General features: G+C 39.8%; 1 protein-coding gene across 8 annotated transcripts in view; it reads left to right on the forward strand.

The window, feature by feature from the left end:
* LOC140732254 (voltage-dependent L-type calcium channel subunit beta-2-like) overlaps positions 1 to 25,192 on the forward strand; it is a 318,120-nt gene that overhangs the window by 192,665 nt on the left and 100,263 nt on the right. Inside the window, exon 1 of one of the 8 annotated variants that reach the window (XM_073054618.1) lies at positions 15,030 to 15,115. The exons of 6 other annotated variants lie outside the window; for them this stretch is intronic. Coding sequence is in view for 1 of the 2 variants with exons in the window: in XM_073054615.1 (XP_072910716.1) it covers positions 15,500 to 15,532 (33 nt within the window). In the remaining variant the exon portion in view is untranslated. Of the gene's footprint in view, positions 1 to 15,029; positions 15,116 to 15,148; positions 15,533 to 25,192 lie in introns of those variants that run through there. One more of the 8 variants, XM_073054615.1, reaches the window with a different exon arrangement.

A 25,192-nucleotide genomic window follows, 5' to 3' on the forward strand; every position in this document is an offset into this window, starting at 1 on the left:
ATAAACTTGACAATGATTCTGACTTCAGCTGCAGATTTTAAACATCAATTTTTTTATTAAATCAAATTTTTTCTCACTCTTCTATCCTTCCTATTTTTCCTTCCTTTCTTATTCAGTCTTCCTACTGAGAATTATTCTTTCAACAAAAATGGACAATTTGCATTAATCACCATTTTAGTGCACCCCAAAAATGTTACAAGGTATTTTGAGTAATTGTTATTTTTGTTTGGGTAATTAAAATGGCTTTCTTCAGAATATCTAGATCTGCATGGATTTCACTTGTACTGAATGCTACAAGGTGCTTGTGGTGCTGATCATTAATGTGTTTTTATATTACCTATTTAACATTTTTCCAAAATTAAAGAAAGATGTCATGCAATGCAGAATTGCTGCTGAATGTATGGTTGAGCTAATTTCTTAATTTAGAAGGGTGAGTTATAAGGAAAAGGTTAACTTTGCTTTCTGGTTGGATGATGTGTACGCATAGAAAAAAAGAGCAGGAGCGAGGGTCTACTGGCAGCCTTCTCCACCATTCAGTAAGAACTTGATAGAACTGATCTTGACTTCCATTCCATTTTCGTATCAGATCCCCATTACACCTGAATCCCTGTAATCTGAACACTGGCCTTAGCCTTGATAATTGAATAACTCAGCTTCACACTTCCCTAGTAACCTGTCTGTTGATAAATAGAAATTTTAATAAAGCACATATAAGTTTGTTAAATATAAGTTTAATGAAGTACGTATAAGTTTGTTAAATACCTGAGTGTCATGGCTTGGAGTTTGATGGTGAATGAGATGGTGAACTGGAGCCATATTTCTGCAAGAACAAGCACACTGTAGTTCCTTGTCTCACGTTGGGTCAGTCACATATGAAGGAAAATTAGCTTGTCTTCCGAGGAATGAGCAATAAAGAGCAGCACTGATGGGAGAGCCAGCCTGCAGGGGCCAGTCACAAATACGGATGGATTCCAGAGTGCCCATCAGTTCTCTATTCTCTCCCTCACCATCTGTAGCATCTTCTTCCCTGGGTGGCTATTGCAGGTGAATGCATGGCATGAGAGCCTGGTCCACACTGAGGCCATGCAGCTTCTCCACCATTGGTCTCGCCAATGAACCAATGAATCGGACTAGCAGGATGTGGTATGGCCAATATCTAACAGGGTCTTGCAATCACAAGAAAATCATTTAAAATAAACATTTGCACCATTTATAGGATCCAGAGAAGCTGCTGTGACCAAGCATGCCACCATCGTAACTGCCCCTGAATCACTAATTCCAGTATTTTCCCAACAAATCCCAACAGTCAAAGGAACTGGCCTGCAGTTTTGCTTATTCTTTTTGTGAATAGCAACATTATATTTAGTATTTTGCAAAACACTAAAATCCATTCAATTTCAGGATCATCACAACTAACACATCCAATATCTACATTCACCATTTTAAACATCTAAGGAGCACCTCAACAGGACTAGATTTGTTATAAATTAAGAAGTATTTGAGTCATAAAGTCATAGTTATAAAGAAAAGAAATGCCCAGTTTGTTCATACTGGCCAAGTGCCTTCGTAAGTTCGTACCACTTGCCTGCATTTGGCACGTAAATATTTCCTCTTCATCTGGCATTACCACTTCACCTGGCAGCTTATTCCATGTACCTATCACCTACTGTGTGAAAATCTTACCAAGTCCCATTTAAATCTTTCCTGCACGATTCTGCACCCCCCCCCCCCAACTTAAACCTATCTATGCTTTCTAGCCTGGTTAAAACATTATGCTTCTTGTGATTTTAAGCCTCTGTAAGGTGGCCCTCAGCTTCCTTTGTCCAAGGGAATTGGTCCCATGCCTTCCCGTCTTTCCTTATAGCTCAAGCTCTCCAGAGCTATCAACATCCTAGTGAATGCTTTCTTCACTGTCTCTAGTTTAATCCCTTCCTTCCTACAGTCTGGCACAAAAGGTTCCAAGTGTGGAATCACCAACATCTTGTTTATTGGTTTATTTCCCACACTTTTTCTACTATTTAACTTCACCCATAAACTGGAATAAGGTCATGAATTTAAGGGCAAGGGAACCCAATTCGATATTAAAGTAAAGTAAGGCATTCAGACAATAAGTTGATATAGAAAATATTGCTATTTGTAATAGAGGACCAAATCATCAGCCATGTGAATTGGTCCCAAGAAAAGGTTCCAGCTAATGACTGATTAGAGGAACAAGGTAGTACAGATTTCTATGGGATAGCCATATAGTGGTAAAAATGCTTTTATTCCCTGATTGCCTACTAATTCCACCCTTTCTCCTCAATAATTGACCTGCTCAGGAATTCTATTGCTAAAAAGTTATGGCTACTTTCTATACATGCTATTTTTTGTAACCCATGGTTCAGTATTTTCCTGATAACTGATGCCAGGCCTACAGTTCTCCCTTCACACTCTCATTCCTTTCTTGCATAACAGTATTACATTTACTGTTTTCCAACACACTGGAAACTTTCAGAAATTTAGGGCATTTTAGCCCTAAGTTCATTCACCTTTTCCGATTAAAAAGAAAACTCAGGGGCAGGGTTCTGCCATTACATTGTCTCAATATCTTTCTAGTGTCTTTTTCCAGGCAATCTAATGAAATGGATGCTGAAATATGGGTATTCTAACAAGTTTGTGGATTCCAGACCATACATACATTTCATAAAGGTCTTATAAGCATTGGTGTTTGAACTGCTTCTTTTCACATTATTTGTCAATGATTTGGATGATGGAACTGGTGGCTTTGTGGCCTGGTACGTGGACAATACAAAGATGGGTGGAGGGGCAGGTAGTGTTGAGGAAGTAGGGAGTCTTCAGAAGGACCTAAACAGATTAGAAGAATAGGCAAAGAAGTTGCTGATGGTATATATTGTCAGCAAGTTAATGGTCATACACCATGGTAGAAGGAATAAAGGCCTAAACTATTTTCTTTAAATGGGGAGCAGTTTCAGAAATCAAAGGTAGTTATTGTGTAGGATTCCCTAAAACATTAATTTGCAGATTGAGTTGGTAGTAAGAAGGGCAAATGCAATGTTATCATTCATTTTGAGAGGACTAGAATATAAAAGCAAGGATGTAGTGTTGAGACTTTATAAGGCATTAGTCAGACCGCACTTGGAGTATTATGAGTAGTTTGGGCCCCTTTTCTAAGAAAGGATGTGCTGGCATTGGAAATGGTCCAGAAGAAGTTCACAAGAATGATTTCAGGAGCGCAAGGCTTAACACATGAGGAACATTTGATGGCTCAGGGCCTGTACTTTCTGGAGTTTAAAGGATGACGAGGATCTCATTGAAATGTCTTGTATATTTGATAAACCTAGATAGAGTGCATGTGGAGAGGATGTTTCCTATAGTGGGGGAGTCTAGGACCAGAGGGCACAGCCTCACAATGGAAGAGGGTCCCTCAAGAACAGAGAGGAGGAGGAATTTCTTAAGCCAGAGAGTGGTGAATCTGTAGAATTTATTGCCACGGATGGTTGTGTAGGCCAAGTCATTGGGTATATTTAAAGTGGAGGTTGGCAGGTTCTTCATTGGTTAGGTTACGAGGAGAAGACAGGAGAATGGAGTTGAGAGGGATAATAAATCAGCCATGCTTGAATGATGAAGCAGACTTTATGGCCAAATAGCCTGATTCTGCTCCTGTGGTCTTATATGAACATCCCACTTTCTTCATCCCTGTCTGCTTAACTTGTACTTAAATTTAACATTGGGTCTTTCTTCTACAATTTTATTATTTCTCAGATTTACTGTTCAGCAAGTGCATTTGCTTCTGTTTTATATTTATGCTTTCTCTCCAATTAAATTCTGATTTTATTATTCTTAGTGATTTAAGTTAACTTATATATTCACTCTGCCTGGGGCCTACCAATGCTTGCTGCCTTCTCAAATTTTGGAATGACCAAAACAGCAGGCCAAAAGTTCAAAAGGGGTCATGCAACCACCCAGTAGAATGGTGACCATTGGGATATCTTGTGAGTTCCAGGCTTGGTCAGGTACAATCCAGACTAATAACAGTTCCAGAAAGCTTCTATTAACATTTTCAATTAATGGATGGATAACCTTTTCATATTAGATAGAATATTACAAGCACGTTATATAAAATGCAATGTGTATGCATGTGTGTATATATTTATATATATATATACTCATTCATCATAAGTGTATATCAGTAAATTGGAATGGTAGTTCAGTGTGCTGATCAGAACAGAGATCAAGGGATTAGAATGGATTAATCTATGAATTGTCAGCATTAACAAAGGGCATAGAGTACAATACAAGAGACAATGTCTGATGCCTGAGGGTTTTGCTGAAACTGTACCGAAAAATGTATGAATGCCTACTCACTGGAGACCAAGAATGATATGAAAGAACAATCGGTAAGCAATGAAGTGGATGCTAGGTATCAGCAGTTTAATTTGTTCATGGAAAGTCTAAAAATTGGGTGGTTTTTATTTGGGGGAAAATAGCTGATATGATCTAATTTAAATGATGGCTTTCTGTTGCTCTGATTGCAATCATGCATATGAGAAAAACACATATATTTTATGAGCCATTGAGGATGATTGAGTTTCATTTTCTTCTGATTCATTATGCAAGTCTACAATTTTGATGTTTAAAATACAACCTAGAGTGTTATAAAAATACCTTAACTGTATTCAACTGATGTGAATTCAAAAGGTATTTTAATGCTTCTTACCTGAAATTGTTTTCACTTCAGAAATTTTTGTACCATATACTGTAAATCCAATTAATCAAGTGCCATACAGTATACTTGGCATCAACCATTTCCACTTGGTGACTAATTCAAAATCCAAATATTTTTTGCATTTCACATTGGCAAATAAAAGTTAAGTTGTAGGCATTGGCACAATGAATATTAAACCCATACTGATATTCATGTCAGGTATATCTGTACTATACTTTGCTTGTAAAATGTTAAGACTGAAAGCGGGGTGTAAGTGTTTTCTGGCCATTAAGTTCTTGGTGACTGAATTCTCACAGGGATTATGTACACGTGAGGTTGATTATGTAACTTAAAGACAATTCCTGCTATCATTCATTTACTTTTGTCATGTTCTGAAGAAAAATGACCCATGGAAGCAAATGCTGGAATAAATTGAAAGTACCTCGCTGTTACATACATGGGTACTGTATGCCATGAAGTTTGTTTGCATTTCAGGACAATTAAATGTATTCAAGTTTACCTACTTTTGAGGCAGTCCTGAACACAGGACAGAAATTCAAAATAAAATGTAACAGTTGTATCTGAAATTTTAAAACTTTATCCAATATAAGTTCCTACACTTAATGTCAATAGTATGTATCTAATATTTACTTCCACTGAACTTTTATTGAGTTGGACAGCTTAAAGATGTGTTAAACAATAAACCTGATGGTGTGTGGGAAGGGATGAGGTTTCAGTGAAGCCAGCTTGTGAGTTTTAGCTAACAGTGTCAGTTTCCTGTACAGCCTTTCTAGTTCAAAAATAAAAGCAGCAAACACACAGCAGATCAGGTAGCATCTGCGGAAAGAAAAGCAGGGTTAAGGTTTCAGGTTGAACTCCGTTTTCCAAAACTGGGATAGAGAGAAAAACAAACACTAAAAAATCTGTAGGTGCTGGAAATCCAAAATAACACCCACAAAATGCTGAAGGAACTCAGCAGGCCAGGCAGCATCCATGGGAAAGAGTAAATGGTCAACATTTTGGTCCAAGACCCTTCTTCAGGAGAGGAAAAAAACAAATTAGTTTCTATTTGTAGAGAAGGTGCAGGAGGAATGTATAGGACAAAGTGAGCATCTGTGACAAGGTGAGGCCATCATTGCCGTGGCAATAAGTTATCACAGTCTTCTGATCAATGGATCAGTGGGCATCATTTGAAGAGAATCCTACAAAGAAGTATAAAGTGTGAAATACATGACTGTGTGAAGTACATATATCTCAACTCGATAACATGCAGCAGAAAGGTGACTAGTTCTGTTTCAGATTTCCAGCTTATACATTTCTTCCTAGTTCCACGTGTAAATTTTATGAGACCAATGTGATAAGAGCATAACTTTTGCTTCCACTATTCTACTGAATTTTTAAAAAACTGTTCTCAACTAGATTCAATAGAACATAAAACATAGAAAATCTACAGTACATTACAGGCCCTTCGGCCCACAATGATGTGCCAACCATGTAACCTACACTAGAAACTGCCTAGAATTTCCCTAGCGCATAGCCCTCTCTTTTTTCTAAGCTCCATGTACCTATCTAAGAGTCTCTTGAAAGTCCTTATCGTATCGGCCTCTACCACCTTCGCTGGCAGTTCATTCAATGCTCCCACCATTCTCTGTGTGAAGAACTCACCTCTGACATCCTCCTTGTACCTACTTTCAAGCACATTAAAACTATGCCCTTTCGTGTTAGTCACTTCAGCCTGGGGAAGAAACCTCTGGCCATCCACATGATCAATGACTCTCATCATCTTATGCACCACTATCAGGTCACCTCTCATCCTTTGTTGCTCCAAGAAGAAACTGCCAAGTTCACTCAACCTATTCTCATAAGGCATGCTCTCCAATCCAGGCAACATCCTTGTAAACCTCCTCTGCACTCTCTCTATAGTATCTACATCCTTCCTGTAGTGAGGTGACCAGAACTGAACACTGTACTCCAAGTGGGGTCTCACTAAGGTCTGATATAGTTTAAATGTCTCTGTCAGACACAGATGCATGCCCTGTAATATTTATAAAAATAGCAATGAATGATTCAGTTTAGATGGACTGAGTGGTCGGGGAGTCATTTAGTACGTCACATGCAGTCAGTGAAGCAATATGTGCAGTTTCTTCAATTTAATATATTCGCTGCTCATACTGTAGTCCTTTATTAGATTTGGAGTTTGGCTGAGGTTCAGGCAGCATTACATAGTGAGCCCAATCACAATTTAGATAAACTTATGCTCTTGGAAACAACATTGTTATCAATTAATCTAGGCCACGAGGGACCTTAAACCATTTCACTCTAGGGGAAACATTAATAGGAAAAGACTGAAGCCATGGTTGTAGAATATTTTTGGGAGTTCTTTTGAAGACTAACAGCCAGCTCTGAGTACAGAATACTATATAAGTGACTGACCCTCAATTTCAGAAAGCTTAATTGGCAATTAGGAACTGATTGAGGTATATGGCAAATTTTATGGTGGATAAAGTATATGCAAGGATTTCAAGTAATCTTGAGTTTCTATTTCTAGGACTTGGGGAGTTAATATGTTTGGAGAGGAATAAAATGATTGTTTGCAGGACTAAGAAGAAATTTAGAAAGATCCCACCGATCTCTATTACCTTCCTTAGAAGTCTGGGGTGCATCTCATCAGTTCTTAGGAATTTATCTGCCTTTAAGCACCAATTGCCTCCTTCCTATTTTCACAATAAGATGTTCCAGAAATTCACTGTCTCATCCCTGGATTTTCCAGCTACCATGTCCTTATCCTCATCCACTTCCAACAGCAAAATGATTTAACTCTCAGAAGTAAAGTGTATTCCAAAATCAAAGTGCAAATCTAGGGCCAAAGCATCAAATCAAAGCTATTCTAGGAGTGCGATGTTTTCAAAACAATTTTTTCCCAGTATTAAGTAATGTTGAGCAAGTAAAGGAGCCAGTGTGGAGAATGGAGATTTGGGTTTATCCAGCTTTCATGACAGCTGATACTGTATATGGCAAATAGACAATGTATAAAATGAATAAATGATTACTGTCCATTATGCTGCTGGCATTTAGGGCAGCAATGAAAGTCCTCCGTCTATGTCAGTGTTCAGGGCTTCCTTTATCATGTCAGTAGCTTCCTCTCAGTTTTCACTACTGCCACTCTTGCAAGTCCCAGGTACAGAATTGGATGTAGAAGGATTATCCTTTGCTGTTTCCATAACAATTTTGCTTTACCAGTTAGGGTTGAACCCCCGAACCTGGAGGACCGGGTGGACCATTTTTAGAGTGTCCTCCACCCTATGACCTTCTTGGTCTGTGTGATCCTACCAAATGCAAAAGCATAAAGCCCTGATTCCAGCCAACAAAGCTTTCCAGGTTATTGAGGCACGTATGCCTCCAAACCACAACAATGTTGTGGTCCTCTTTGAGGACAATGCATAAACAGGAGCTTTAACACAGCAGCAGAGTTTCGGGTAGTATGTTTAGCAATGCACCACTAATGAGGATTACTATGAAGTTCAAAATATGCGGGGGCAAAATATTGAAAATACTGACACAAGGGCAGGTAAAATAGAAGGCCACTATTGTCATTAAATTTAAAAAATTGTGGATCAAGTAATTACAACAGTGTAGTTAGGTTGTACAAAGGCAGTACAAATGTAGATAGAGAGGTTAGTCTCTGTGATGCATTGAGCTCTTTCCACAACTGCAGATTTTTTGTAGTCTTGGACAGAGCAGTTGTCATTCCTCGCTGTGATGCATCTGGTTTAAAAAAAAATGCTGAAGGTCAAAGAGAACATGCCTGTTTTGTTTAACCTTCTGAGGAAGTAGAGGCACTAATGTGCTTTCTTGGCATTTGCCTCTATGTGGTTGAACCAGGACAGGCATATTGGTGATGTTCACTCCTAAGAATTTGAAGCTCTCAACCTCTTGACATTAGCAGCTCCTGTACTCCATGACCAAAGCTTTTGTTCCACTGACATTGAGGGAAAGGCTGTTGTCATGACACCATGCCACTAACATTGCATTTGCCTTCCTCACCACCCACTCATCCTGCAAATTAACCATTACATCATTCAGTACAAGCAAAAAAGAGACTGGGCATTTAAACAAATGATTACTGGCATGGGTCACTCACTGATTTTAAAAGATAAATATAGGTTAAACATTGTTTTAATGTGTTTAATAAACCTATTGCAATTTAATGCAATTTTTATCAGAAATGCTTTAGCATTTATCTTATCTATTTTAAAATAAGTATTTTAAAATACTTTTGGCGTTATCAAACTGATAAAATTCAACAGCGTGGTTCTGCTGAGGCGCTTCTGGTCCCAAAGTCTGACCTGTTAGCAACCAGCAGACTGCTCCACCTTGTAACGTTGTGGAGGGACAGTGGAGAAGACAGGCCTCCAACATGGCCCCTTCCCCACACTACTGCAGGTAAGATTGGTATGGGACAAAAATATAAATTATGAAATTATTATTAATAATAATTATTATTAAGCATGAAGCAAACTCCTCTAAGAAAATGAAAACACAGTGAATTGGTAAAAAAAATGGTAAAGCAAGATGTAAATTCATAGTGCAGATGCAATAAAGAGCCATGTAGATAGTTGCACAGACCTGCTTCATATGCAACCCTCTATTAGCCCTCCATGTTGCTTGTTCATTTTATATATATCTTGCCTTGCCTGGTTTCTAAATACACGCATACATTTCATGGGCTGCTAGAAAGATTGTTTTGCATATTGCATCTAATTTTAAATAGACATCACCATGGACATCTGACATTGTAGCTATGCATTGAATGACAACAGAGAGAATGTCTTACCACTACTAGATGTTGGCCCAATGCCAGGAGTGACAGCAGAGTAAAAGGCTGATTGCCATCGGAAGAGGGTTCCTCGCAGCAAGTGTTGAGGGATGGGGGAAGAATAGGACATAGAATAGTACAGCACCTGTGCAGAGTTTTCTTTCTATTCTGTTCAGGCAAGCCTCTTCACATAAGGATTTTCATGGACTCATTAAATTCATTAAGACACCAGTTGTGATGTAATTTTATCTGCGGCATTATCTTGAAAAGAGTTGAGCCAATAATAGATATGTTAAATTGGATGCATTCCCCAGTCTGAGGAAAAGCAAGTGGTATAGGTACCTTATCTGACTCGTCACATCACACAGCACATTTAAACACTGTGAACAATAGTTGAAGATGTTATTGCATCCAACACTAATATCTTTTCTGGAAAGAGTCTTAGAAGCATAGAGTCATAGAGGACTACAGCACAAAACAAGTCATTTGGCCTATCAGCCTGGTTTTCTACCTCATCCTATTTTCCTGCATAGCATAGACCATAGCCATCCCTACCTCTCTCATCCACATATGAATCCAGTGCTGCAATTGAATCCATATCCACATATATACCCAGCCGGTATATAAGGTGTTGTTCCTCCAACCTGAGTGTGGCCTCCTCTACTGTCAAGATGAAGCCACACTCAGGTTGGAGGAACAACACCTTATATATTGGCTGGGTAGCCTCCAAACTGATGGCATGAACATTGACTTCTCTAACTTCTGTTAATGCCCCTCCTCCCCTTCTTACCCCATCCCTGATATATTTAGCTTTTTTCCCCCCTCCTTTTTTTCTCTCTTTCTGCCCATCACTCTGCCTGTTCTCCATCTCCCTCTGGTGCTCCCCTCCCCCTTTCTTTCTCCCTAGGCCTCCTGCCCCATGATCCTTTCCCTTCTCTAGCTCTGTATCCCTTTTGCCAATCACCTTTCCGGCTCTCAGCTTCACCCCACCCCCTCCGGTCTTCTCCTACCATTCTGCATTTTCCCCTCCCCTTCCTACTTTCAAATCTCTTACTATCTTTCCTGTCAGTTAGTCCTGATGAAGGGTCTAGGCCCGAAACGTCGACAGCACTTCTCCCTATGGATACTGCCTGGCCTGCTGCATTCCACCAGCATTTTTTGTGTGTGGTACAAGGTTGTGATTGTGGGAAATTTTAATTTTCCACACGTAGACTGGAAAGCCCATTCTGTAAAAGGGCTGGATGGTTTGGAGTTTGTAAAATGTGTGCAGGATAGTTTTTTTGCAGCAATCCATTGAGGTACCAACTAGAGAAGGGGCAGTGTTGGATCTTCTGTTAGGGAATGACATAGGTCAGGTGACGGAGGTATGTGTTGGGGAGAACTTCGGGTCCAGTGATCACAATACCATTAGTTTCAATATAATTATGGAGAAGGATAGGACTGGCCCCAGGGTTTAGATTTTTGATTGGAGAAAGGCTAACTTTGAGGAGATGCAAAAAGACTTAGAAGGAGTGGCTTGGGACAATTTGTTTTATGGGAAGGATGTAATAGAGAAATGGAGGTCATTTAAAGGTGAAATTTTGAGGGTACAGAATCTTTATGTTCCTGTTAGGTTGAAAGGAAAGGTTAAAAGTTTGAGAGAGCCATGGTTTTCAAGGGATATTGGAAACTTGGTTCGGAAAAAGAGAGAGATCTACAATAAATATAGGTAGTATGGAGTAAATGAGGTGCTCAAGGAATATAAAGAATGTAAAAAGAATCTTAAGAAAGAAATTTAAAAAGCTAAAAGAAGATATGATGTTGCTTTGGCAAGTAAGGTGAAAATAAATCCAAAGGGTTTCTACAGTTATATTAATAGCAAAAGGATAGTGAGGGATAAAATTGGTCCCTTCGAGAATCAGAGTGAACAGCTATGTGTGGAGCCAAAAGAGATGGGGGAGATTTTGAACAATTTCTTTTCATCGGTATTCACTAAGGAGAAGGATATTGAATTGTGTAAGGTGAGGGAAACAAGTAGGGTAGTTATGGAAACTATGATGATTAAAGAAGAGGAAGTACTAGAGCTTTTAAAGAACATAAAAGTGGATAAGTCTCCAGGTCCTGACAGGATCTTCCCTAGGACCTTGAGGGAAGTTAGTGTAGAAATAGCAGGGGCTCTGACAGAAATATTTCAAATGTCATCATAAATGGGGATGGTGCCGGAGGACTGGTGTATTGCTCATGTGGCTTTATTGTTTTAAAAGGGTTCTAAAAGTAACTGTAGCAATTATTGGCCTGTAAATTTGACGTCAATGGTGGGTAAATTAATGGAAAGTATTCTTAGAGATGGTATATATAATCACCTGGATAGACAGGGTCTGATTAGGAGCAGTCAACATGGATTTGTGCATGGAAGGTCATATTTGACAAATCTTATTGAATTTTTTGAAGCGGTTACTAGGAAAGTTGATGAGGGTAAAGCAGTGGATGTTGTCTATATGGACTTCAGTAAGGCCTTTGACAAGGTTCCACATGGAAGGTTAGTTAGGAAGATTCAAACATTAGTTATTAATATTGAAGTAGTAAAATGGATTCAACAGTGGCTGGATGGCAGATGCCAGAGAGTAGTGGTGGATAACTGTTTGTCAGGTTGGAGGCCGGTGACTAGTGGTGTGCCTCAGGGATCTGTACTGGGTCCAATGTTGTTTGTCATATACATTAATGATCTGGATGATGGGATGGTAAATTGGATTAGTAAGTATGCAGATGATATTAAGGTAGGTGGCGTTGTGGATAATGAAGTAGGTTTTCAAAGCTTGCAGAGGGATTTAGGCCAGTTAGAAGAGTGAGCTGAAAGATGGCAGATGGAGTCTAATGCTGATAAGTGTGAGGTGCTACATTTTGTTAGGAATAATCAAAATAGGACATACATGGTAAATGGTAGGGCATTGAGGAATGCAGTAGAACAGAGCGATCTAGGAATAATGGTGCATAGTTCCCTGAAGGTGGAATCTCATGTGGATAGGGTGGTGAAGAAAGCTTTTGGTATGCTGGCCTTTATAAATCAGAGCATTGAGTATAGGAGTTGGGATGTAATGTTAAAATTGTACAAGACATTGGTGAGGCAAAATTTGGAGTATTGTGTACAGTTCTGGTCACCGAATTATAGGAAAGATATCAACAAATTAGAGAGAGTACAGAGAAGATTTACTAGAATGTTACCTGGGTTTCAGCACCTAAGTTACAGAGAAAGGTTGAACAAGTTAGGTCTTTATTCTTTGGAGTGTAGAAGGTTGAGGGGGGACTTGATAGAGGTATTTAAAATTAGGAGGGGGATAGATAGAGTTGAAGTGGTTAGGCTTTTTCCATTGAGAGTAGGGGAGATTCAAACAAGAGGACATGAGTTACAAGTTAAGGGGCAAAAGTTTAGGGGTAACACGAGGGGGAACTTCTTTACTCAGAGAGTGGTAGCTGTGTGGAACGAGCTTCCAGTAGAAGTGGTAGGGGCAGGTTCAATTTTGTCATTAAAAAAAAAAATTGGATAGGTATATGGACAGGAAAGGAATGGATGGTTTGGGCTGAGTGCAAGTGGGTGGGACTAGGTGAGAGTAAGCGTTCAGCACGGTCTAGAAAGGCCGAGATGGCCTGTTGCTGTGCTGTAATTGTTATATGGTTTTCCAAGCTCCATGGAGTAAATTCCTAACCTATTGAACCTATCCCTGTAATGCAGGTCCTCAAATCCTGGCAACATCCATGGGAATTTTCTCTGCACTCTTTGAAATGTAGTGATCTTTTCGGTAGGTAGGTGATCAGAACTGCAAATGCTGCTCAGACTTTGACCTCACTAATGTCTTGTACAACTACAACATAATATCCCAACTCCTCTACCTAGTCCTCTGATTTATGAAGGCAAATGTGCCAAAAGCTCTCTTTACAACTGTCTACCAATTTCAAGGATCTGTGTTTGCAGATCCCTTTATTCTAACACAGCCGTCAGTGCTATACCATTCACTGCGCAAGTCTTACCCTGTTTGTCCTCCTAAAGTGTAACACCTCACACTTAGCTGTATTACATTCCATCTGCTGTATTTCAGCCCACTTTTCCGACTATTCCGGACCATTTTGCAAGCTTTGGTAGCCTTCCTCACTGACCACTTTGCCCCCACTTTTGGTGTCATCTGCAAATGTGCTAATCCAGTTCACCACATTATCATCTAAATCATTAATAGTTTTCCATGCTCTGTTGCAGGGTCACCACGTTTTTAAAGGAAACCTTGGCTTAGGAGCAAAAGGATGTCACTTAGCCAATCCACTGCAAATTGTAATATTCAGGGAGGGATGTGGGTTGGAAAAAATCATGAAGAGAAAACTCATGAACATGATAACACGGAGAGGTTAGGGAATCTGGCTGAGAGCTGGGGTTAATCTGCTTTAAAAACAGAAGTGGCACCTGGAGGAGGGCTATGTGGGAGGGGAGGGTTAGGTTGATCTTGGAGTAGGTGATAAATTCAGTACATTGTGGGCCAAGGGGCCTGTACTGTGCTATACTGTTCTAAGTTCTATGTGAAGTCTAATCTGCATGATAAGTTATATAGATGTAGTCTTTTGGGAAGATATGATGTGGTGTTACTCATTAGGTGTAAATTATTTTACTTCCAATTTCTTTATAGTTTATTTGTAGTCTCCTAATTTTGGAGACCAGAGCAAAAATCAAAATGCTGGAGGAAATAGTGAGCCAGATAGTATCTGTGGAGGGAAATGGACAGTTGTTTCATGTTGAGAACCTTCATTTAGTCATCTGGATAAAATTTCCTTACTTGGCATCTCAACTGGATCTGACTTTGCCTGACTACTTCTGTCAATACTGAAGTCTGCAACTTTCCCTACACAGGACTTCACAGCACTAAGAAGCTTGTTTAAAAGAATGCATTTGAAAAACATCCTTCAAAGCATTTGGCTGATTGGTTACACTCGGTGAATTGCTATTCCAGAAATATTTAGCATATTTCCCCATCCAAAAAAAACCCTGTCTATAGTCCACGCCTGAAATTCTAGCTATGAAAACTGAACACTTTGTAGTTGAGGAAAAGGCTTGATAATTTAACACAGTGTAACTGCCTGGAACCTCGACTAAGTGTATGTTTTCTGGGACTGGGAAGAGTGAATGGGGGAGGGTGTTCGGGAAAGTATACTTTACAATTACGTAGATTATGAAAAATTCAAAATATTTTATTTTTGTTTGCCATCGTGCAATTTATATCCACGTTGACCGTAAGTTCTGTGAGCGTTTGAATCGATTCAAACCTAATCCTGTGATGCCTGCCTGTTGATTCGGGATCTTGGACCAATGCAGTTACTATTTTTAGTTGGAGAATTCTCTCTTTGAACTAATAATAAGATCACGCACTCCGAGCGACAACGAAGGGGAATAGCCAATACTGGCGTCAGCGTTTACGTTTCCTCCGGCATGCATATCTAAAACAATCAGTGTTCGCTGCCAGCTCCCCCCTCGATTATCTGAATGCGGCGCCACCGCTGGAAGCCAATGGTTGGGCAGAATGAGTACCAAAAAGAGATAGAGGGCGTGGAAGCGAAAAATCCAGGGTATTGTCAGGGTACGTGCAAGCTGGAAGACGGTGATTGGTGTTTGCAATTTTCTGGGGCAGAACTTGGCAGGCAGCTGCGGGCTCTCGTTGAAGTCTCCAGGCCAGTTGGGTGACTGAGGTCAATTGTCAATGCCGGGGGCTGTTCCCTGGCCACAGCCAGACTGGGACTCAAATTAGATGCAGAGTCGCGGTCCGACAGACATAGGGGCTTGGAGGCTGGTGGGTGGGAACACTTTTTTTTCTCTCTGCAAAGACTGGCACCGCCTTTCCGTTCCCAGTTTGCAGAAGTTGAGGGAAGCGAAGGGAAAGGGTTCATTCAGTCTCCGTTAACTTTGCTTCGAAACCCCATGGAAACAGCCGAGAGCTGAGTGCAGACCTCTTTGCGGCGGGGACATGTACCTCTACGGCCGGGAGGAGCCTGAAGAGGTAAGCAGGGGAAGGAGGGGAGGAAGTTAAAAGGCCAAAGTCCAAGAGAGCGAACTCCACAAAACAACCATCCATCTCCCAGTCCCGAAAACAGAGGACGGCCCCGGTGTTTCCTAGTTAAAACACGCTTGCTTCCTTCATTAATGTATTTGCAAGGGTTTGTTCGCCTAAGGCACACATTGCTGAGAGAATAATTTAAAAAAAACATCAATTGACGTTATAACCACAACTTGCTGAGTTGGAAATAAAAGATACACGGAGTGCATAGCTTAAGTAAGTGAAATGGTGAACTGCTGGAAATGCCGGGGAGATAATATATTAGTCCGCAACATGACTGATCTGAGAAGGTCCAACATTTTCTGTTTTAAACCCTGTCCCCAGGTGGAATTCTTCATCAAGCCAGCTATACGCTACAAACGTTTTTCCGCTTTTAAGAAATATCTCAGTGAAAGTTCTTAAAATGCCACCACGCATGAGCGAAATACTGTGGATTCTGGAAACGTAAAGTGAAAACAGGAATTCAACAGGTCCTTTGAAATCGTAACTCCTGTTTCTGTTGATTATTTACACCCATTTCTGATTTCAGTTCAGATTTCCAGAATCCGTGGTATTTAAGTTTCTGTGTGATTTTTGTTTTAACTTTGGAACGGGTGTGGATAAACGTAATTATCAAAATCTTTCACCTGGTCTTCCCGCTCCAGAGAAGACAACTCGGGTTTGTCCAACCTCTTCTATCCTAGTGAAGAATCCTAGCACAGAATCCTATTGAACCTCTCCGACACCATCTCCATATCTTCTACCTCCTTCCTTATAATGGGGTGACCAGAACAGAATGCAGTACTCCAGATGTGTGTGGTAACTAGAGTTTTGTAAAGTTCCAACATAATTTCCTGACCTTTGAATTCAGTTCCTTCATTAATAAAGGCCTTGCTTATGCCTTTTTTTAACCACCTTACCAACCTGTTCAGCCACTTTCAGCTCTCCATGGACTCCTGTACATCAGCACTTTAAGGGCTTTGCTAGTAACAGTGTACTGCCCATTCACAATTGTTCTGAAATGCAACAGTCAAATTTAATTATTGATTGAAAAGCACAGTAATAATTTTGTAAATTGCATTTTATTATTTCCCATATTTTGTTTATGAGCCTAATATTTTGTGTAGGGATATATTCTCGCCATTGATATGCAGCTCAATGGTCTATTATTTTGAGTCCACCAGACAGTCCCATTATTTGTCATTTTGTTAGTAGTATTATGGACTTAAGCTTTTTCTCTTAAGTGCAAGGCAACTGCAGCTCCTCCAGATGAAATTGTTAACTTGATAGGTTAATAATGAGCAGTTTAGGGTTTTGCATAGCTTTGATGACTTAAGCTGCAAACACCCTTATTCTGAGATGGTCAAAGGTTAAGGTGGCGTACTGAAGCTGATTGCAGTTTTCATCTTTGGTATCTGCCTTCATTCAGAGGTGGTTCCTTTGAACTGGTCCATATTTTCCAGGATCTCACCATGAGCCTTCATTTCTCAAGTTTGAATTGCATAGTGGGAGCTGTCCAATAGAGGGCCTCTGTTTTGTGAATGCCAAGGTCCATCATCTTTCATGCTTTCAAAATGAGCAGATGATTATTGGGAAATACGCCTCTAAATGTGCACAAGTGCAAATGTGGCCCTTGTATGCCAGATCAACTACTGAACCAAGGATGATCTCTTTATGCAATGTTGTGCCTAAGGGATAGGCCACATTATCCCCAGGCCTAACATAACTCAATTCTGAGTAGCAGTACAAAAAGAGTGTGCTGAAAGTCACTTTCAAGATGTATATTCTCATTATTACTAGGAATCTAGCCCTGTGACCACACAAAGTGGAAAAGAATTGTTCTGAATGGTACTGGGAAACTTGAAGTCCTGTGTTGAAGCATATGGGAACCTTGTAAAAATGGCAAAGGGACCCCAATGTCTCACCAACTATCTACCCACTTGTCCCGTTCTGCACCTCCTGCCTACATATTGTGGTAGAGTCTGCAGATCCTACATTGGTCTCATCAGTCACCTCTGAACCAAAAAAAAATGAAAGCAAGTCATCCTCAAACCTGAGGGAATGCTTCAGAAGGAGAAGAAAAGACTCAAGTATATACCGTATGCCAACTGACTCACTGAAGGCAATAATTCAAACTCATTGTCGACATAGGTTATCTAGAACCAGGGTGTATGTTACAAGATGATTATTTAAGAATAGTAACAAAGATCTGTGAGGTGAACTACACTGATGAGATCATTCCCTTGTCTTTATACATTCTCAAAATGAAAATGCATTTGAAATGAAAGCTAACTTAGGTGCTCTATTATTTAACAAAATATGATCCAGGTTTTAACAAGAAATTTAATGTAGAGCGCTTGTATGTAGGAAGCAATGATTGTCTGCTCAGAACAGGCAGGTTTTGGGGAAAAAATTCAAAATTTGAAACAGCTCTTGTAAGAATAAATAAGGAGCAACTTTCCACCTTTGGGATGTCACCAACCAGAAGATAAAAATTTAGTGTATAAACCAAATGGTGTGTAGCAGACATGTGGGTGTGTGAACCTGATTTGCCCACTTTTCGTGATGATTAAATTTATCTGACTCCATGCACTGTTACACTTGGCAATGGGAAGATTCCAAATTTAGTTTAAAAATTGTGTGACTCTTGTAAATTACAATTAGAGTGATTCAGAATTTGAATAGATTTTCTTAGATACAGATCATTTGCAAACATCTGATCAGAAATGCTGAATATTAAAATCATCTGTGAATACAGTTAACTATAGCAGATGGAAAGTGAAATCTTCAGGCAGCTTCAACCAACTGTTCCTGGCATATTCAAAATAGGTGGACTTCACACTGACATAAATAGTTCATCGATGCTGAATTGTCAGAATATACCAAGGATAAACCAAAGATGTAGGAAAATAGGGATTGCAGTTGACAAGGGAAATTTGAAGGAAGTTGAGGTGAATTCTATCCTAAAAGTATTATTTTATGGGATACAGTCGGCCCTCCTTATCTGCAAGTTCCGTATGCGCGAGTTCCACCTGCGAATCAAGAAAGCACGGAAGTGTTCTTCCAGCACTTGTTGTTCGAGCATGTACAGACTTTTTTCCTTGTCATTATTCCCTAAACAATGCAGTATAACAACTATTTTACATAGAATTTACATTGTATTAGGTATTATAAGTAATCTAGAGATGATTTAAAGTATACAGGGGATGTGTGTAGGTTACCGTGGATCGGGATTGAAAAAATTCGGAAGTTCTCTTACTAAGTAAGTCAGAACAGGTACATCCGGTATTATTTAGCGTCAGTTAGTCAAACGTTTGTCTTAGTATATAGTATAGATTTTACCTTTCTATGCATATAAAACACTTAAGAACGTATGTTTCAGCGCCAGGCTTGGGAAGTTCCCGTGTTCGATCCAGTGACAGACCACTTCCGAGCGCGCTCTTCATCTGTGCCTGGTTGATGTGGAGGATCAAAAACCCAAAACCCAATAATTAAACCACTGTGTTGCTTAGTAATAATTGTAGCTTTCATCGGGGCAGGGCCTTTCTCACTTTATCCTTTAAAATTGTTCTGATCGTTGACCGACTGTAGCCTGATGCTTTTCCAATGACCGATGGCGTTTCACCTCTTTCCGATCGCATTATTATTTCCATTTTATTTTCAATTGTGAGCGTGGTTATTTTTGTGGACAGAAACACTGTGGATTCAGAGCACAACCGCCGGGTCCTAATGTCCACTGCACTGAGACAGGTTAAAATAAGGTCTGGGGTTCCGCTGGGTCTTAAGGTCCACTGTATTGAGACAGGTTGAATAAGGGACTTGAGCATCAGCGGTTTTTGGTATCCGCGAGGGATCCCGGAACCAATCCCTTGTGGATAAGGAAGGCTGACTGGCTATTGTTAGATGACATAGCGGAATCAGATTCAATATTAGCAAAAGAAAAAACGCAGATCAAAGAGGGAGGTAAAAGAGGTATGGTAATACTTTTCATAGTGTCCACATGTCACGCTCTTTATGTAGTGATGGGCAACAGAATAGATTGGATTCTATATTGGTGATGGATTTGCTTAAGAAAGTATGCTAGAGTTAAACTAATTAGGTTGAGCAGTAAGTTGGAAATGAGGCAACAGACAAACTATTTGATCCCCATACTGTTGATTCCTGTAGTCCAAAAAACACAATCTCAATCGTGAATACATATGTGAAACACAAGAGTTCAATTATATATTTATGTTGCTGCTGTTATTTTTACAGTGAATGCTCACACTGACGGGAAACAGTTTTGCTGGTCAAAGGATGAAAACAATTTTTTTTTGTTGTTCAGAGATCTGCACTTGAGATAATGACTGGTCCTGCCAGTTTTTCTAAAGAACCCATTTAAACAGGCTTTTCAAACTTGGAATATTATATTTTCCTCGCTCGCCCAGTGCTATCAAGGTGCAAATCCTTGTAGTAGTTTTGTACTGAAATAAAAGATAGTTACAATTGGAGTTAATAGGATAAGACATACATGGTATTCAATTGTGTTACACTTGGGGCTGACTGCAAGAGATTGCCGTGCTTCTCCACAAAGATGGCACCTTCCTGCATATTTTGGTCTGAACTGTTTTCTCTCAGCCTTACCTGTTGAGGCATTGATGAAATGTTATTTTCAGATTATCTTGTATAGTTTAAATTTAACATTGAAATGTGATGTGTTTTATTTGTGATTATGACCTTGTATTGTGGATTTTACTGTGAGTACTGATGTCATGAAATGAAGTGTCTGTAGGAGACATTATTCAGCATTTTGATTTTCAACTAGAAGGAATCCTGCAACAGATCATTACTGATTGAAATCAAGTGTATGGTATAAACTTCCATTGGCACTTCAAGCAACTCAGCAGTTCACAACCTAGCATTATTAAGCCAAGAAATGATGCAATCGAATATTAATATGAAGATCATTAATATGTAGAAAATTAAATAAACCATAAATCCTTATGATCAGTTTATCAAATTTTTAAGCATTATTCAGATTCTTCTAGAGAAGTGGCTACTGTTTATTGGAAATTACCTCGTTTTCAAAAACAACCATGTTGTTATTGTTGAAGAAATTAGACTTTCCACTCTCTGCAGGTTGATTGGTCTTCGCTCCGATTCTCAAGAAGAAATTACCTCTTGGCTGCAATCTGATATGGTTGCCAAAGTTAGACTTAATGTTAAACTAGCTAAATACATGAATATCTAGGGAAACAATGTTGACGTTGTTAAGCAATACACACAAAATGCTTGAGGAACTCAGCAGGTCAGACAACAGCTATGGGGATGCTGCCTGACAAGACTTGATGAAGGGCCTTGTCCAGAATTATTGACTCTATATTCCTCTTAATAGATGTTGCCTGACTTGCTGAGTTTCTCCAGCATTTTGTGTGTGTGTGAAAGAGGGATCGACCCGATGCAATAATGCAAGGTACCACAAATTCAATAAAACCATAAGTCAAGCGATACTTTGTCAAACTTCACTTTTTATTCTTAGCATGCTATGGGGGAAGCTACAGACTGACCTCCCAAAGAGGCACTGCCCTCCCCCGAACACAATTCCACACTACTTATAACATTCATCATTACAGGAAATATTATAATTATGCTAGTTAATACAGTTTTAGAATAGTTTCGATCACATGCTAAGATACAATTAGATGTAAAATCATTATTGGTTAGTTATAGTTATTTCTGCCAAGACTAGCCTGGATACAACCTCAGTTCCTCATGTTGACACCTCCCCCTACTCTTGAACGTTCTAGCCCCCCCCCCACGCCATCCTTCCCCTATTTGGTTATGTTATACCTCAAAATGCTTTGTGCGACCAGACAATTCTTTATTTAGACCTATGTCTAACACTATTAGGGAACAATGTCAGGTACGTCACTTGTTGCTGGGTAAGGTTCTCTTTTGGCTGTCCAACAACTAACATAAGGTAATTGATCATTAACTAATCTTTGTCTTTTAATCTATACCCCTTTTTACCTATCCCTTTACTCCATCATGTGATGCTCAAGATTTCCAGCATCTGTCAGAACTGTTGTGTTTTTGAAGTTGTTATGTTTGTGGTAATACATTTACAAGAGGAGTGAGAGTATGGGGTAAAAGTGGAATTGGTTGTTGTATATCAGCAGGCTAGGTGTAGGGATTTATGAATACTTCCATGATGGTGATAGGTAAGCTTTATATAGAACTTACCCTCAATACATTCATCTGATGGGCAGAGCCCACTGTAATGTTGAGAACTAAATGGGAAAAAATGGGCTTAATATTCAAATAATTTCTATTTTACTCTTTGATCAAGCATTAAGTGTATTGTTTGTATGAGTATTCCTGAACTCCCCAAGTTCATTCCTTGGAGAGCTGTTACTTTGAATCAGTAACTCTGTGTGTGTGTGTGTGTGTGCGCGCGTGCGTGTGTGCGTATTAAACAATAGGAAATGCCATTGAGAGCAAGACCAACATCTGACCAAGGCTGGAATGAAGGAGCCTCTTTCAACTGAAGGCAATGGAAATCCAGGGAAACACTCTCTTGGCTGATCACAACAAGCACATAGGTTCTGGTTGTTGTAGGCCATTTCTTTTTTCAGTAGGAATTTTTCGCCCTAGGCCAAGCAACTTCACCCTGGTTCATCAGTAATTTCTCTGTCATGAAGGTCAGAAATGGAGATAATAGCATTGTAAAATCAAGAAAATGCATTCTGTTCAGGTCCATTCGCAGTTAGTCAGATAATGTAACAGACTGTTTCTGCATTAAACAAGACCTAGATAATGCCCCGGTTTAATCTGATAGACAATGCACAGCTATCATTCAAGATTCAAGATGGTTTTATATAATTTCCAGTACACAGTGTAAAGGAGAGTGAAATGATTGTTACTCTGGATCCAATGCAGCACAAAAGAAATACAATAAGATAAAGAACACAATGATAATAAAAACAATAAATATATAATATCCATAAAATGATGATAGGCATAGAAGTGTTTGTACATAAGGTGATTAGTGTTGGTGGGGGTTATGGAGGGGTGGGTTAGTGGGTGGAGATGTTGAGCACCTCACTGCTTGGGGAAAGTGACTATTTTGGAGTCTGGTGCTCCTGATAGGAGTGAGACAAACACTTCATGAGCAGGTTGGGTGGAACCTTCCGTGATGTTACTGGCCCTCTTCTGGCACCTTTATATATGTCCTTGATGTCTGGGCTGGTGCCAGTGATGCTTTGGGCAGTTTTGACTATTGTAGAGGCTTACTGTCTGCTGCAGAGCATTTTCTGTACCCTGCCGTGATGGAACCAGTTAGGATGCTTTCTGTTGTGCCTCTGTAAATAACGTGAGTATCAATCTACATAGTCCAGCTCTGTTCAGCCTCCTCGGAAAGCAGAGGTGGTGGTGAGTTTTGCTGAAATGCGTTCTGGAACGTTGAGAGGCTTGTTTGACATACACTGACCAGAATTTTAACCAGTTAACAAGTTTTGTTGCTACAAGAGCAGGTTTGAGGCTAGGTAGATTGGAGTCCCTGTTTCTTCTTCTGAGTCCCCATAGCCTCTGGATCGTTATAGGGATGATTATTAATTAAATGGAGCGTTAGAATTGAAAAGGATTGGGACTGGGCTCAGTTTGATCATTCTCACTGTTAAACACCCACAGTTACTGATCTATTTCCTTTTCCTTTGTATCAACGAATCTTCAAATAGCAAGAATATTATTTAGAGTGCAACGCCAGATAACATGATTTCATTAGCACTCAGTAATGGAAATAACCTGAGTATAAAAACAACAATGCACAATAACAATGCTCACATAAACATCTCCCAGCAATTCATTGCATCTTGCTGTGTCGCCTTGTATTTTAATGACTACAAATAGTTTTCCTCATTGCAGAAACCTCAGTGCTGCTAGTATCTTTGCAGTTTTTCTCCTCAGTGCCTATTCAGCTTCTGTTTTGCTAAAACAAAGTGAGTAAGAACCTTCACCCCTGCATGCTTCAAAGTATAATTGCAGCAGACAATTCTATAGTGGGGTAATTCAATTTTGAAAATATTAGGTCATAAGTAAGTAACAGATGATGGCAAAAGCCGATGGTAAACTAATGGGTACTCAACTCACTTTTTAAAATAGATTTATTCCTTCGTTCCCATTCTTGCTAGCACTCTCACCTCCCTCGCTTAGTCTTTTGTTTTCAGAGTTTCCTGGAAGTGACAACATAACAGGGGCATGATGGCCAAATGTAGGAAATCTTTGTTAAAACTAACTCTCCAAGAGTAAGCCCTAAGAAACTAAAAACTAGGAGCATGCGTTGGCTGAGCAGCACCACGTGCTTCTTCACCAGTCAGTTAGATCCTGGCTGGTTCAGACCTAATCTTGACAGTATCCTCATCCTCCTAGTCTTCTGTATAGTTTAAATGCCCATAACAATCCATTAATTATTACCTATTGTCTTAATTGTTCAAATATGGTAGAAATAATAAAATATAGATCAAATGATCACAATTTAATTTTGATTTATTTACTTTCAGCAATACGTTTGGAAGTAGTAATTATAGTATCTTGCTACAAAGACTTGAATCAGCCTCGGCTGCGTACATTCATGCCCCAGTTACTTATGCAATGTACATTTAAGCAGCACACCCAGTCAATGCTACATTTCGGGCCAAGACCCTTCAGCAGGACTAGGGAAAAGAGAGATGAGGAGTCAGAGTTAAAAGTTGGGGGGAGGGGAAAGAGAAACACAAGGTGGTAGGTGAAACCTGACGTGGGGGGGGGAGGGGTGAAGTAAAGAGCTATGAAGTTGATTGGTGAAAGAGATACCGGGCTGGAGAAGGGAGAGGACAGAGGCCATGGAAGGAATAAAAAGGGGGGGAGGAACACCAGATGAAGGCGATGGGCAGGCGTGGATCTAAGATGAGAGAGGGAAAAGGAGATGGGCACTGGTGAAGGGGGTGGGGGGCATTTGTGAAAGTTTGAGAATTCATTGTTCATGCCATCAGGTTGGAGGCTACCCAGACGGAATGTGTTGTTCCTCCAATGTGAGTGTGGCTTCATCCGGACAGTGGAGGAAGCCATGGATAGACAGAAAGCAAATGGGAAGTGGAATTAAACTGGTGGCCACTGGGAGATCCCGCTTTTGCTGGTGGTTGGAGTGTAGGTGCTCACCGAAGAGTCTCCCTATCTATGTCGCATCTCACCGATAAACAGGAGGCCACACCTGGACACTGTACATTTACATTGCTTTAAGTAAGCACATAACAATGATTGAGGTATGAGTGGTGATGGTAGGATGGAGGTCTTTGGGGACTGGTTATTGACTGACAGCTCGACCTATGCTTAGTGATCTCATATTCCATCATCAGTCTGATTGAGTTGCATATTACACAGTGAATGGGGCAAGTGTCCTCAGCATTTCAGCACTTGGAAGCATTTGCTCAAATCATTTGTGAATTTCATTGCTTACTTGTTTCTGTGCTTTCAGCAGTGTAGTGGGCAGATTGCATTTGAAGAGCTCCATGTAGATTTGTTCTTCAGAATTAGTAATTGGTCTTGGAGAAACAAGACTGAACATTTACCAAAGTGATTCTGGAGCTGAAGGTATGACAGTATAAGAGC

The sequence above is a fragment of the Hemitrygon akajei genome, chromosome 8, assembly GCF_048418815.1.
Source record: "Hemitrygon akajei chromosome 8, sHemAka1.3, whole genome shotgun sequence".
Lineage (NCBI taxonomy): Eukaryota > Metazoa > Chordata > Chondrichthyes > Myliobatiformes > Dasyatidae > Hemitrygon > Hemitrygon akajei.